This window comes from Oryctolagus cuniculus, chromosome 7 (assembly GCF_964237555.1).
Source record: "Oryctolagus cuniculus chromosome 7, mOryCun1.1, whole genome shotgun sequence".
Lineage (NCBI taxonomy): Eukaryota > Metazoa > Chordata > Mammalia > Lagomorpha > Leporidae > Oryctolagus > Oryctolagus cuniculus.
Window position 1 is genome coordinate 155817144 of NC_091438.1, and position 13754 is coordinate 155830897.

General features: G+C 56.0%; 1 protein-coding gene across 1 annotated transcript; it reads right to left on the reverse strand.

The window, feature by feature from the left end:
- Nucleotides 1–1839: 1839 nt before the first annotated feature.
- Nucleotides 1840–12843, reverse strand: CFAP107 (cilia and flagella associated protein 107). Its single transcript, XM_002721510.4, has 4 exons — nt 12557–12843; nt 5948–6061; nt 3968–4145; nt 1840–2188 (listed from the first exon to the last, which is right to left on the reverse strand). Exons 1-4 carry the CDS (start codon nt 12665–12667, stop codon nt 2007–2009), a joined length of 585 nt encoding a protein of 194 aa, XP_002721556.1. The 5' UTR covers nt 12668–12843; the 3' UTR covers nt 1840–2006.
- Between the last annotated feature and the right edge of the window lie 911 nt (nt 12844–13754).

The following is a 13754-nucleotide window of genomic DNA, read 5'->3' on the forward strand; positions in this document are numbered from 1 at the left end:
GCTGTGGGGGTGCATGCGTGGGGGCTGGGGGTGTGGGGGAGACCGGCTTGGCTCCGCCCACAGCGTCCTTCCAGGCCCTGGTGCCTCTGCCTTCGTTCACTCATTTACTGATTTACAGCATGCATCGAGCACCTGGTGTGTGCCAGGCTCCTACTATCATCAGGAGGGAAGACGGCCCTCAGCCAGACAGAGGGAGGAGCCCGGAGCCGGCAGGTGCGCTGCCGAACACCTGGCTGCCCGCCTTTGAGTCACATGATTCGCCGGCAACACCGCCTCACACGCACGCCCATGACCGAGGGCGGGGCGCTCCTGCTGGCATTTTGGGGAGGAGCAGCTTTGCACAGGGAAGGGCTAAGCACGCCGTTGGAGGACCACGCTGCCTGGGTTCGAATTGCAGCTCTGGGCCTCCGTAGCTCCGCGGCCTGGGGCCAGTCTGGTTCCTCCTCTGTGAAGCAGGAAGGAAGGATCCTCCCCCAGGGGCACCGGCCTGGAATCACGGAGCCCAGATGCAGGCCCTTAGCGCACGCTCAGTGCCCAGCTTGCACCCGCTTCTAAACCTGATGTTTTTTCTTTTCTCTCTGCTAGGGGAGCGGGGTGCAGTCATTTGCTAAAATGTGATAACCATGCTAGAAATGTAAGGAACGGGTTTCTAGGAGAACCGATCTATCCAGTACTTTAATATTTGTTTTGGGTGGCAGAGCCACAGAGCTGCGTGGATGCCCCTGGGACAGACGGGCTCGGTTCCCAGGTGCACAGAGGGGCTTTCGCCTGTGAGGCAGCTACAAGGAACCCAGGTCACTTTGCTCGGAGTCCAGAGCGGGAGACTGAGCTCCGGGAAGAGTGAGGGGGACTCCTGGGGCCACGGACGGGCTGGGGCCGGGACACGGAGGTCCACCTCGGAGCAGGGGTCTATGGGGCTGGAACAAGGCTAGGACACGGGGGCCGGTGCTATGGCACAGTGGGTTAAGCCATCACTTGTGACATCATCACTGCTTTGGGGCACTGGTTCAAGTCCCGGCTGCTCCACTTCTGATCTGGCTCCCTGCTAATGCTCCTGCTAATGCAGTGGAAAATGGCCCCAGTATATGGGCCCCTGCCACCCACATGGGAGACTTGGGTGGAGTTCTTGGCTCCTGGCTTCAGCCTGGCCCAGCTCTGCCGTTGGGACCATTTGGGGAGTGAGCCAGTGGATGATAGATCTCTCCCATCTCTGTCTCTGTGTCACTTTGCCTTTCGAATAAATGAAATAAATCTTAAAAAAAAAAAAAGTAGGACTCAGTGAGTGGGGTAGAGCGAGGGTCCCGCTCAGCCAGTGCCCCCAAGGAGCCAGTATACAGCACCAGCTGTATACCAGGCACCGTGCAAACAGCTGGGGTGGGGGCATACGACAACAGAGGCCATGGGAGAGACTGGGCTGTAACTGCTAAATCCTGAAAGTCAGAGAGTATGGATTAGGGCTGGGTCGTTCTCAGCCCAAGTCTGACCCGCACGTGGGTGGGCGAGAACAGCACCCGTTCCTCTGTCAGAAGAGCCACCCCCATTCCCCACCCACCCACCGGAAGTGCCCGCCACCACCCCCTTAAAACACCTGACAGCTCAGAGGTGGGGTGAAGGGCGACCCTCTAGGAGGGCTCAGGGTGTGTCTTCCCCACCTGGCACCTGCAGTGGCCGCCGCCCCCCTCCCAACCACACGTGCCCCAGACCCCGAGGAGTTTCCAAGATGGGCCTCCAAGGCGGATCCATGTCTCCCACTGGGCACAGGCAGGAGCCACAGGACCCCTGTGGGCCTCAGTTTCCCCTCCTGCGGAATGAGGGGGTGGGACTTAAGGACCTGTCCGTCTTCTGCACCATGTGGCCCTGCAGTAGAGTCAAGAGCTTTAATTGCAGGGTGGAAAAGGAAGCCCGGGTCTCAGGGCGCAGCCTGGGGGCTGAGCCAGGTCTGCAGCCGTCGGCCATCTGCAGGTCCCCGCTAGGCCCTGGCTGGGCCGCTGGCGGGGCGACACTTCTCAGAAGTGCGGGATGGGGTGCAGGTGTGGAGGGGGGACAGGGATGGCGTGCTCCCGCCTGGACATGGGGCACAGCGGCGGCCTGGGGTAGGACGAGGTGTAAACGCTCTCTCTCGGGCCGGCCTTGGACGCCAGCCAGCTCTGCCTCAGCCGCTCATAGAGGCCGTAGTTGGTGGGAGGTGCTGCAAGAGAAGGGGGGTCTGTGTGAGCAGGGCTTCGGTGAGTCCTGCCCCCGCTGGCCGCGCAGATGGCGCCAGGGGCCCTGGTTTGCCAAGGCTGCTGTGGGAGGGACCGCGGAAGGCAGGGCACCAGCATGAAGCCACGGCTTTGCAGGAGAGTGTCACAACCCAGTGCGAGAGTGCTCAGGACAGAGACCCTGGGGACGTGAGTCCCGCCGCATGGGGGTAGCCCTGCGGGCCCTGGGTAAACGTCCCACCCTAGCAGAGAGGGGGCAGTGTGGGCTGTGCCAGGGACACCAAGAAACCCAGGCAGGGGCAGGCGTTTGTTGGCACAATAGTTACGTCACCACATGGGACACCTGTATCCCTTGCTAGAGTGGCTGGTTGAGTCCTGGCTACTCCACTCCCGATCCAGCTTCCTGCTAATGCACACCCTGGCCGGAAGATGATGGCTCAAGTACTTGGGTCCCTGCCACCTGCATGGGAGACCCAGGCCAAATTCCAGGCTCCTGGCTTTGTCCTGGCCCAGCCCCAGACGTTCGGTCATTTGGGGAATGAACCAACAGATGGACGAGTCCCCCACCCCCCCACCCCGCCTTTCAAATACAAATGAAAATAAGTAAATACGAAAATTAAAATGAGGAGGAGGCAGCTGCCTTGTGCGGCAGTGGCTTAAGCCACCACTTGTGACGTCAGCATCCCATATCAGAGTCCCGGCTGCTCCACTCCCAATCCACTCCCTGCTAGTGCTCCTGGGAAAGCAGCGCGAGGTGGCCCCAGTGCTTGGGCCCCTGCACCCACGTAGGAGACCCAGATGGAGTTCCACGCTCCTGACTGCAGCCTGGCCCTGTCCCAGCTATCGCAAGTTCTTTCTCTGTCTCTCCCTCTTGGTCTTTGTCACTCTGCATTTCAAATAAACAAATCATCTTAAAAATTTCTGAAAACCCCTGCACCAGTGTGGAGGGAGGGATGCTCGGGCTCTGACCGAGGTCCCTTAGCAGGGAGAGGCAGAACCACAAAGAGCCGGCGATGCTCCGAGTCCCAGTCGGGGCGTGAGTGAGTGAAGTCTGCTACACAAGCCCCCTCCGGCTCTCGTGACTTGGGGCGGGGCAGGAGGTGTCCACGCCCCTCGCGGTGCCCGATGAGGCCCTCCCTAGTCCTGTTCCACACTTCCTTACAACTCGTCCACGTACCGCTCCCTCCCCCCAGGATGCTCTCCCCCTAGAGGCCTGCACGGCTCCCTCCTGCTCAGGCCGACTCCGGCCTCCAGAATGACCGTCCCTCTTCATCCCCAGGAGGCCTTGCGGACCAGAGGAGGGTCTCAGACCTCCACTCACTGGCTCACCATTCACCATGCTCTTCTCACAGCACGTCTCCGTGCCTGAAATCCGCTTACGTCCCAGACCTTGACTTATCTTATTCATGAATGGGGTCTTATCTGCTCCCGGTAGCAGATATTCCCAGGCGCTTGTCACCAGGCCCTACCGCCGGGCACAGCGCCCAGGAAGTAACCCATCACCGTTCTACAGGGAGAGTGCAGAGCTGTCCCAGTCACCTGCACTCCAGGTAAATGCGCCACTTCCCTGCGCAGGTTCCGGCGTCTCTACACAGCCCTCTGCCAAGGGAAGGGGATAGGCGGGCAGGGGGAGGTGGGACCAGGGCTCCTTTCCCTCCAAGCTCATCCCCCTGCCCTGCTGGAGCAGGACCCCGTGCGGGTGGCTCTGCGGAGCGGCCACGCCTCAGCCCTGGGCGTCCGGGCGCCCTTCACGGAGCCAGAAGTACCGAGAAGCGGGAAGTCGGCCTTCTCCGGCAGCCACAGCAGTTTCTGCGCGCTCCAGGTGCGCAGCGGCGGCAAGCCGGGGTTGTAGTTGTGCCGGTTGTAGTGGTCGTCATAGGTGCTGATCAGGCAGCGGTGCCAGGGCTCCTGGTGGTGGGTGATCAGGTGCTTGTACGGGAGCCCCTGGGAGGACAGACACGGGGACGTGTCACCAGCCACAGCAAGGCAGCCCTCGGGTGGGCGCTGGGTCTGGAGAAGTGGCCTCCCGGGGCTGGCGGTGAGCCCTGGGGTGGGAGATACAGCCCTGGGGTGGGAGACACGACCCTGGTTCCAGGAAGTTCTCTGTGGGTGCCACCGCCAGCCCTGGACAACTCCATGGTCCCTCCGCCCACAATGAGCCGTGGTGGTCGGGCTGCCCGGTGGGACGGTAGGAGTCGGAGGCGCCCCGCTTTGCATCCCCGAGATCTGGAATCCCAGCCTGGGAGTGGCCTCACATCTCACCCAGCCCAGGGCCGATTTGCAGGGCTGGTGGGAAGGTGGCAGCCACCGGTTCCTGTGGGAAGACCGGGCGCCTGGCCGTAAATCGCCTGCCTTGGCGAAGGATTTACGGCTCCCCCAGCTGGAGCCCAGGGCAGCGTGTCTTTGGGGCGGAGTTATTTATGGGGAGAAAAGCAGCCACCACCCCTGGCTCTGGGGCCCTCGCCTGAATTGACGGTTTTCCTAAGAAAATCCTCTCAGCCTGGAAGGGAGCGCTGGGGGCCTGGGCTGATTTACGGGCAGGACGGGGCTGGGGGCCTCGCCTGCCCTCTTGTCTGGAGCCGACGGGAGGTCTGGGTCTCCTGACGCCCACGGACCCCGGCTGCGCCCAGGATTTCTGGTGACATAAATCAGTCAGACCACAACTCCAGAGGGCGCATGGGGGACCAGCCCCAAGATCTGCATCAACAGGCGCCCCGTGGTCTCTCCCCGCGGCCAGGTTTCCCATCCACATGGGCCTGGGGGCCAGGATGGGGCACAGGGTCGGGGGGAGGGGCAGGACGAATTCTCTGGTGCTTTCTCGTGGCTCCCAGCGTGGCCCTGCTGAGTGGACTGATTGTGTACCTGGGATGTTGTATTCAGATACATAAGGGGACAGGTAAGGGGACAGGTAAGGGGACAAATGCCCTGGTAGGGCAGCCAGGCCAGGCAGGGCCACCCAAGGGTGGGGGGCGGGAGGACCAGCACCGAGGGCCCAGGCCTTTACTGAGCTTGCCAAGGGAAAGGGGAGTAGGCGAGAGCAGGCTGGGACCACAGAAAAGCCGTCTGCAGGCTCTGGGCTGGGGGTGGTCTGGCTGTCCTGGCCCTGGCCCGGCCCTGGCAGGAGCTGCTGTGTGGGAGACAGGTGGAGGAGGGGGTCGGGGTGCGTGTGGCCAGCACAGCGCTCAGAGCCTGCTGCTGTTCCCGCACACAGAGGAGCAACAGACGGAGGGCACCTGAGGTCTGACTTGGCCAGCAGTGACCTTGCGGGTCCCTTGCCACAAAGCTGCTCATCGCTGGACACACCTGTCCCCCCGTGGGTGTGGGGCAGCACCCTGCTTCCTGCTCCATGTGTTTGGGACACAGCACGATGTGTAGACGGGCACCCCAGGCATGAGGCGTGGGCGTGGGTGAGAGGCAGGAGCACAGTGGACAATGACGGGATTACTGCCCCGGCTCTGGGACCTCAGCCCCAACCTTTTGTGGCTCCCAGCTTCCGTGGCCGTACTCTGTGGGAAGCGTGTGACCCAGGAGCTGGGGTACGGGTTGGTGGGGGCGGGGCTGTGGCCAGTGTGGGTCAGACACGTGGTCTACCCTCACGGGGAACTACGGGCTACTGCAGTCGGCAGCACCTACACCGGGAGGGATCTGTGAGATCCCGGGAGGATTCCAGCCTTCGAGGAGCCGTGGGTGGACCCGAGCTTCGGGAGGGCCCCAGGCCGCAGTGCGGGACCCCTGCTCGCCCTCACCTCGACTTTCCTCTTCCCGTACCACCTGGAGATGAGGTCCGGTCTGTGGTCCGGGACGGGGACGTACTCTGCTCTGTAAAGGCTCTGCGGTGTCTTCTCGGTGGCTCTGGTGAACTGAGGGAGACCAAACATCGAGGAAGACCCCCGAGGTCTCTCCGGGACCCTCCCCCCACGGAGCCCCTGGCAGACGGGTTGAGGGTGAAGCCAGAGCTCCCTGTCCACACCCTCGGGGAGGCACCCTCGGCTCCCCTGCCCCCTTCTCCCGGCTCCCACCTGCTGCCTTCCTCACGCCTGGCTCCTCTCTGCCACTCACCGCCTCCCTCTCTTTTGCCTCTGTGTTGCTCATTCTCTGTTTCCATTAGATTACGCTTCTGATTGGTTCTCTTAAGACATAACGTGGTCAAGTATGCACGCCGTACAGCTTACCGTGGAGGTTCTGGGGCACTAAGCACTTTCACATCTCTGCATAGCCGTCACCGCCATCTGCCTCCGAACTTGTCTCCCAAAACCGAACCTGTGTGCTCACTAAACAGTCTCCACCCTCCCGCTTCCCCGAGCCATCGCGCCTCTCCCACTGACGACTCTCCGTCTGTGAATGTGTCTATTGCTAGTATCTCACAAATGCAGTCACGTAATATTTGCCTTTTTGTGTCTGACTCATTTTACTCAGTGTGTTTGAGACTCAGCCACATTGTAGCAATCGCCATAACTTCCTTCCTCTTCAGGGCTGCATAATATTCCTGTGTGTGTGTGTGTGTGTGTGTGGCATTTTATTTAACAACCATCGCTGGTACACACCCTTGCCAGGTCCTGTGGATGACTTTGCTATGAGTGAGTTTTTTTGAGTCCCTGTTTTCAATTCGCTGAGGTCTGCACCTGGAAGTGGCATTGCTGGATTGTATGGGAGTTCTGTGTCTATATTTTTAATAACTGCCGTATTGCTACCCACATGGCTGCACTGTTTTGTATTCCCATCAGCAACACATGAGAGTTCCTTTTCCTGGTCTTTGTCAACACTCCTGATTTGCTAAGGGTGGAGGTGGCATCTCCGTGTGGTTTGACTTGCGTTTCCCTAGTGATTAATGGTGTTGGACATTTGTTCATGTGACCATTTCTTAGACATTTGCAGCTCTTCACTGGAGAAAGGTCTACTCAAGTCCATTGCCCATTTTAAAATCAGCTGGCATGGATATTTGTTGTTAAGTTGTGGAAGTATTTTTATATATTCTGGATATTAATCCTTTATCAGAAAGTTGTAAATATTTCCTCCCATATCATCGTTGCCATTTTTATAATGTCTTTTGGTGCAAGAAAGTTTTTCTTTCTTTCTTTATGTGAAAGTAGAGTGAATGAGAGAGAGAAAAGGAGAGAGAGAGAGAGAGAGAGAGAGAGAGAGAGAGAGAGAGAATCTTCCATTTGCTGTTGCTTCTCTCTCCAAATGACCACAACAGGTAGGTCTGGGCCAGGCTGAAGGCAGGAGCCCACACAGATGGCATGGGCCAAAATACTTGGGCCACCTTCCACTGCCTTCTCTGGCACACTAGCAGGGAGCCGAATCTGAAGTGGAGCACCTGGGACTCGAACCAGCGCTCCGATGTGGGATGCCAGCATAGCAGATGGTGGCTTAACCAACCACATCCCAACACCAGCCTCCTTACTTCTATTTCGAATGAAGTCCAGTTTATCTGTTTCTTCTTTTGTTGTTTTTACTTTTAGTGTCATAGCCAAGAAATCATTGCCAACGCTAACATCGTGAAGGCGTTCCCCTAGGTTTTCCTCTAAGAATTGTGTAGTTCTAGCTCTTACGTCTAGGTCTGTGACCCACTTGTTAGGCAGGTGTCCAGTTGCACATGCTGTGTGTGGAATCCAGCTCCCGACACTGCCTGCTGGGGACCCGTCGTTCCCATGGAGTAGCATGGCACCCTTGTTGAAACTCTGTGTGTTACCAGTTTTTTCTAAGCTCTCTCTCTGGTTCCATTTGTCTATGAATCTGACTTTCTGTCAATATCCCAGTGTCTTGATTGCTGTAGATTTGTAATGTTTTTAAGTCGGGAAATGTGAATTCTCCAACTTTGTTCTTTTTCTTTTCTTTCTTTCTTTTTTTTTTTTTTTTTTTTTTTTTTTTTTTTTTTGACAGGCAGAGTGGACAGTGAGAGACAGAGAGACAGAGAGAAAGGTCTTCCTTTACCATTGGTTCACCCTCCAATGGCCGCTGTGGCCAGCGCACCGCACTGATCCGAAGGCAGGAGCCAGGCACTTATCCTGGTCTCCCATGGGGTGCAGGGCCCAAGCACTTGGGCCATCCTCCACTGCACTCCCGGGCCACAGCAGAGAGCTGGCCTGGAAGAGGGGCAACCGGGACAGAATCCGGCGCCCCGACCGGGACTAGAACCCGGTGTGCCGGCGCCACAGGCGGAGGATTAGCCTTTTGAGCCGCGGTGCCGGCCCAACTTTGTTCTTTTTCAAGATTGCTTTGGCGGTTTCGGGGTCACCTGAATTTTAGGATAGAATTTCTCCATTTCTACAAGTAAGTTAATAGGGTTTTGTAGGTATTGCATTGAATTCGCAGATACTTTTGCATGGTGCTGAGGTATCAGCCACTGAGTTCTCCCACGGTGAGCACGGGGTGTCCAGGCGTCACTCCGTCTATTTGTCGTCCTCGGTGTTCTCGTCAGTGTCTGCAGCTTCCAGGGTGGAAGGCTTCGTCTCTTCGGTGAAGTCTGCGCTGAAGTCTCCTGCTCTTTCCCACTGTTTTGTGATGAACTGGATTTGTTTTGCTTTGCTTTAAAAATTTAATATTTATTTGAAAGACAGAGTTACAGAGAGGTAGAGGCTGAGAAAGGGGGTGGGGGGGAGAAAGAGAGAAACCTTCCATCTGCTGGTTCACTCCCCAGATGGCCACAAAAGCCGGAGCTGCACTGATCCGAAGCCAGGAGCCAGGTGCTTCTTCCAGGTCTCCCACGTGGGTGCAGGGGCCCAAGCACTTGGGCCATCTTGTACTGCCTTCCCAGGCCATAGCAGAGAGCTGGATCAGAAGTGGAATAGCCGGGACTTGAACCGGCGCCCATATGGGATGCCAGCACTTCAGGCCAGGATGTTAACCCGCTGTGCCACAGCACCAGCCCCTTTATTTATTATTTCTAACAGTTTCTGTGTGTCTATGAGAGAGAGAAAGAGAGAGAGGGAGGAAAAGAGAGATCTTGATTTTTAGGGTTTTCTACGTATCAAAATCATGACATTCTTCCTCTCCAGTGGGATGCTTGCCTGTTTCTTTCCTAGTTGTTCTGGCTGGAGCAGAAGGGGAGGAGCCTGGATCTGATCCCAGCCTTCTGATGGGGGAGGTCACGTCCCAAGTGGTGGTGTAACCCGCTGTGTCACAACACCTGCCCCGGAGAGGTCATTGTATCCCTGTAAGCACTTTAAAAATAAATCCTGATACCAACGTAAGTTGCATACAAAATTCCACTCCTTTATAGCTCTGCCTCCCCCACTTCATGTTCTTAAAGTGTCAGAAACTACATCTTTATATACCAGGTACACATGTATACAGATATAGAACCTTGTATGCATTTGTTTTCTAAATTCTGTAGCAAATAAAGAGTGAAGGTCCCAGCGCTGTGGCGTAGCAGGTAAGGCCACTGCCTGCAGTGCCGGCATCCCACATGGGTGCCAGTTCAAGTCCTGGCTGCTCCACTTCTGATCCAGCTCTCTGCTATGGCCTGGGAAAGCAGTAGAAGATGGCCCAAGTGCTTGGGCCCTTGCACCCACGTGGGAGACTTGGATAGAATTCCTGGCTCCAGGCTTTAGCCTGGCCCAGCCCTGGGCCGTGTAGTCATGTGGGTAGTGTGCCGGCAGATGGAAAAATCTATTTCTCTCTGGGTCTCGCACTCTCTCTAAAACTCTGCCTTTTAAATAAACAAAATAAAGCTTTAAAAAATACTCTCTTTTGTCTCTGGCTTTCGATTTGATTATAATGTACGTCAACGTGGGTCTCTTGCGAGTTACCCTGCTAGGAGGTCATTGGGCTTCTTGGGTTTGCAGATCCATGTATTTTCTCACATTCGGGGGGATTTTTTGACCATTATGCTTTTTTAAAGATTTATTTTGTTTATTTGAAAGAAAGAGTTACAGAGAGAGGGAGAGAGAAAGAGAGAGAGAGAGAGAGAGAGAGGTGTCTTCCATTCACTGCTTTACTCCCTAGATGGCTGCAATGGTCAGAGCTGCGCCAATCCAAAGCCAGGAACCAGGAGCTTCTTCTGGGTCTCCCACACAGGTGCAGGGGCCCAAGGACTTGGGCCATCTTGTACTGCTTTCCCAGGCCATAGCAGGGAGCTGGATCGGAAGAGGAGCAGCTGGGACTAGAACCGGCGCCCATATGGGATGCCGGTTGCTTCAGGCCAGGATGTTAACCCGCTGCGCCACAGTGCTGGCCCCTGACCATTATGCTTTCAAATAATCTCTGTGCATCTTTCTCTTTCTTCTCCTCTGCAGTTCCCTTAGTGAACACACTGATCGGCTGGGTGCTGTCCCAGAAGTCCCTTGGGCTTTGTTCTCGGGGACTGCCTGATTCTGCCATTGACCCCCTCCATTCAGCTTTCCAATTCACTTAATGTATTTTCTACCTCCAACATTCCAGCTTGGTCCCTTTTTGTAATTTCAATCATTTCTCATATTCTCATTTTATTCGTATGCTGTCCTCTCAGTTTCATGTAGTTCTTTGGGTTCTCCTGTAGGCTCTTTGTGCATATTTAAGTACTTCATGGAGAGTTTCTGGTACTTTATTTTCTGCCTTTGGATGGACTCTGCTTTCCCACCTCTGTATAAGCCTGGCGATCTGTTGAAATGGGGCATTTGAGGAAACAGACTCCCATGGTCTGCAGATTGCCTCCGTGAGAGGGAGGAGTTTCTCGAACTATTAGGTCACGTTCTGAGTCTTGGGGTCAGCCCAGTATGAAGTTGAAGGTGTTCACAGGCCCCCTCTGTGTGTACAGCTTGCCTGGACCTGTGTGTGCCTTTTCTGACTCCCTCACATACGTGGCTACTTTTCAAGGTCATAATTTCCCCAAGAGTCGCACCCCTCCTTCTTGGCGTTTCTGCTGTCCTGTTGAACTCTTCCACCTGTGATCTCATCGCAGCCTGCAGTCCCCTGTCAGCTCCAGCGGTTTACGTCTGCCTCTGCTTTCCACAGTTGTCCCCACCTGGGGTCTGAACTATCCCCCTCTTCCCCTTCTGAACTGCAAGTTAGGTGAAACCAAGACCAGTCCCTCGGCAGCCCCAGACAGGTTCGGATGCTCTTCTACACCCTCCAGGCTTGAAGCGGGGACCTGGGAACCAGGGTAGCCACTTCCCCCAGAGCACCTGCACTGTGCTGTGCTGGCAGGGAGGGGGGGCAAGTTAAAATGCTGTGGGAATTCCTAGCACTGAAAACCGCTTCCGGTTGAGTGGGGCATTTGATCAGCCACCGTGGACTTAGACTGTCTTCCAGAGCCCACATGCATTTTGGCCAGTGTTTAAATGTCTCCGGGGAGAACGAAGACTCAGACGTCTTAGCCCACCACCTATTCACCTCCCTCCAATTCTGCTGTCTTGATGCCATCTGCTCTGGGTGTGAGAGAAGCCCACACCATCCCCGAGTCTGGGCACTGCCTGGTCAGTCTAGCCTATCCTCAGAACATCACTCACACACACCTGCTCCCCAAACAAAGCCAAGCACAACTGGAGCTGATGGTGGCCCAGGCCATGCCCGGTCCGAGGGGTGGTGAGTGCTCACATCCTCTGTGAAACGGCTTTCACGCCTCCCAGAGGTCACTGTCACCCTTCCTCCCCCTTCCCCACACCGATTCTCTTTTACCCTCTTCTTGCCCATTTCCCGAGAAGAGGTGAGGGTGTCTAGATGTCTCTGAGAAACTTGAAGTGGCTTGCTGGCCACAAATGAAGACACCCAATTTCAAATAGGCCAAGTCAGGCAAAATAGTTCCCAGTGCTTTTGAAAGCACAAAGGATAATTCTGCCATTTCTTTGCTGTGCAATAGCTCGGAAAGTCAGCTCTGTTTAAAGGAGCAGACTTGATAAGCAAGCAAGGAAATGTAATTTGAATTATAAAATTCTTGCTTTAGTAAAAATTCCTTAGTGAAAAAAAAAGCACAAAGCCTATTTGTTCCATTTTGAAAGGAAACATTGAAATGCACACGCAGGTGAGATGATGTAACAGGTGCCAGGCAGCAGTAGCACAGCCCTGGACATCAGTGAAGAGAGCGCCAAGCCTGCCTCACAGGTGCCGCTTTGTGGAAGGAGCCAGAGCAGGAGGAGCAGACGTTCTTCACATCAAGGCGCAAAGGAACCGGGGACCAAAGAGATCCAGTCGCCTAGGAACACTCCATGGAGAGTGGGCTGACGGACACAGCCCCAGCCACACCCCTGCACGGTATGTTCAAGCTGCCGTGGGGACCCTGAGGGTTGCTTTATGTAGCCCCCTTAGCTAGAGCACAAAGACCCCAACGCTGGGTTCTTAAGATGCAGCCACCTGCTGCCCTCTATTTCAAAGTAGTGATGAACTTGACTCCCCGTCAGTCCCCCGGGAGCCCTCTGCCCAGCCCCCTGCCCCCTTACCTTCCTCCTCTCTTCCACCCAGTTTCCCGTGAGCACTCTGGTCGAATACTTGGTCTCGATCTTCCAGCCTGGTGTAGAGAGTGACTGTGGATTTACTGCCGTCAGGAACATGCTAAGGCTCTGTCCCAGGTGTGTGGGAGTCCAGGGAGGGAGGACGCTAGGAGAGGCTGAGTCTGGGTGCTCAGCTGCCCTCCTGAGTGAGTGGTGGTGGATGGCACCTGCTACCTCCAGGGAGCAAAAGGGCCCTGAGAGTCCACTTGCAGCCTCCAGGGGGCGGTGCCGGGATCTTGGATTCTCTACTGTTGACTGTCTCCATGGTGACGGGCGCTGGGTATAAATACTCTAGGGGAGGGAGCAGCTGACTCTGCAGGGGTGAAATCGAAGCCACGAAAGCAATCAGACCAGCAGCCGCCACCACGAAAGCACTGGGGCTCCGGGGTGTCACCCAGGCAGGACATGTCCTTGCTGGAGTTTGACGGCCGGGTGAGTTGAATTCTACGACTGCTTGACCAGCTCTGATGTGCTAGCCTGGTGCTAAGACACACACAGGTATTCACGCACTCAATACTGCAGCCTCACCGGGGAGCAGGTGCCATTACTGCTCCCGTTTTACAAATGAGGACACTGAAGTAGGTGCCCCAAACACACAGCTGCCACACAGGGAGCTGGGAGTTAAATCCACTCTGGTTTAGGCCAAACCACTGGGCTCCCATCATTGCCTGTTTGCCACTTTGCCTAAGGGGCTTTAGGAGAACCCTGTCTTTCTTTTTTAAAGTTTTATTTACTTGGAAGGCAGAGTTACGGTGAGACAGAAAGATCTTCCGTCTGCTGGCTCAGTCCCCAAATGACTGCGATGGCAAAGGGCTGGGGCAGGTGAAGCCAGGAGCCAGGAGCTTCATCTCGGCCTTCGACCCAGGCGGCAGGGGCCCAAGTACATGAGTCTTCCGTTGCTTTCCCAGGTGCATTAGCAGGGAGCTGCCTCGGAAGTGGGGCCGCTGGGACTCGAACCTGCACTCACGTGGGATGCCCGTGTTGCAGGCAGCAGCTTAACCCACTGCACCACAATGCCGGCCCAGAATTCTTATTTTTTTCTTGCACCGAAGCAATGTGGTTCATTCAGTCGAACTTCATGGTATCCACAACCATTTCCCAGCCCGTGCTTTGGGCGCTGAACTGGGGCTGCAAGGCATCAGGGACT

Bases quoted from the DNA above. Each gene is read 5' to 3' on its own strand.
- CFAP107 (XM_002721510.4), bottom strand. From the start codon at position 12,667: ATGTTCCTGACGGCAGTAAATCCACAGTCACTCTCTACACCAGGCTGG. The intron at 6,062-12,556 runs GTAAGGGGGCAG...GGTCTCCCTCAG, and splicing joins GGGTGGAAGAGAGGAGGAAG to TTCACCAGAGCCACCGAGAA. The intron at 4,146-5,947 runs GTGAGGGCGAGC...CTGTCCTCCCAG, and splicing joins ACGGGAAGAGGAAAGTCGAG to GGGCTCCCGTACAAGCACCT.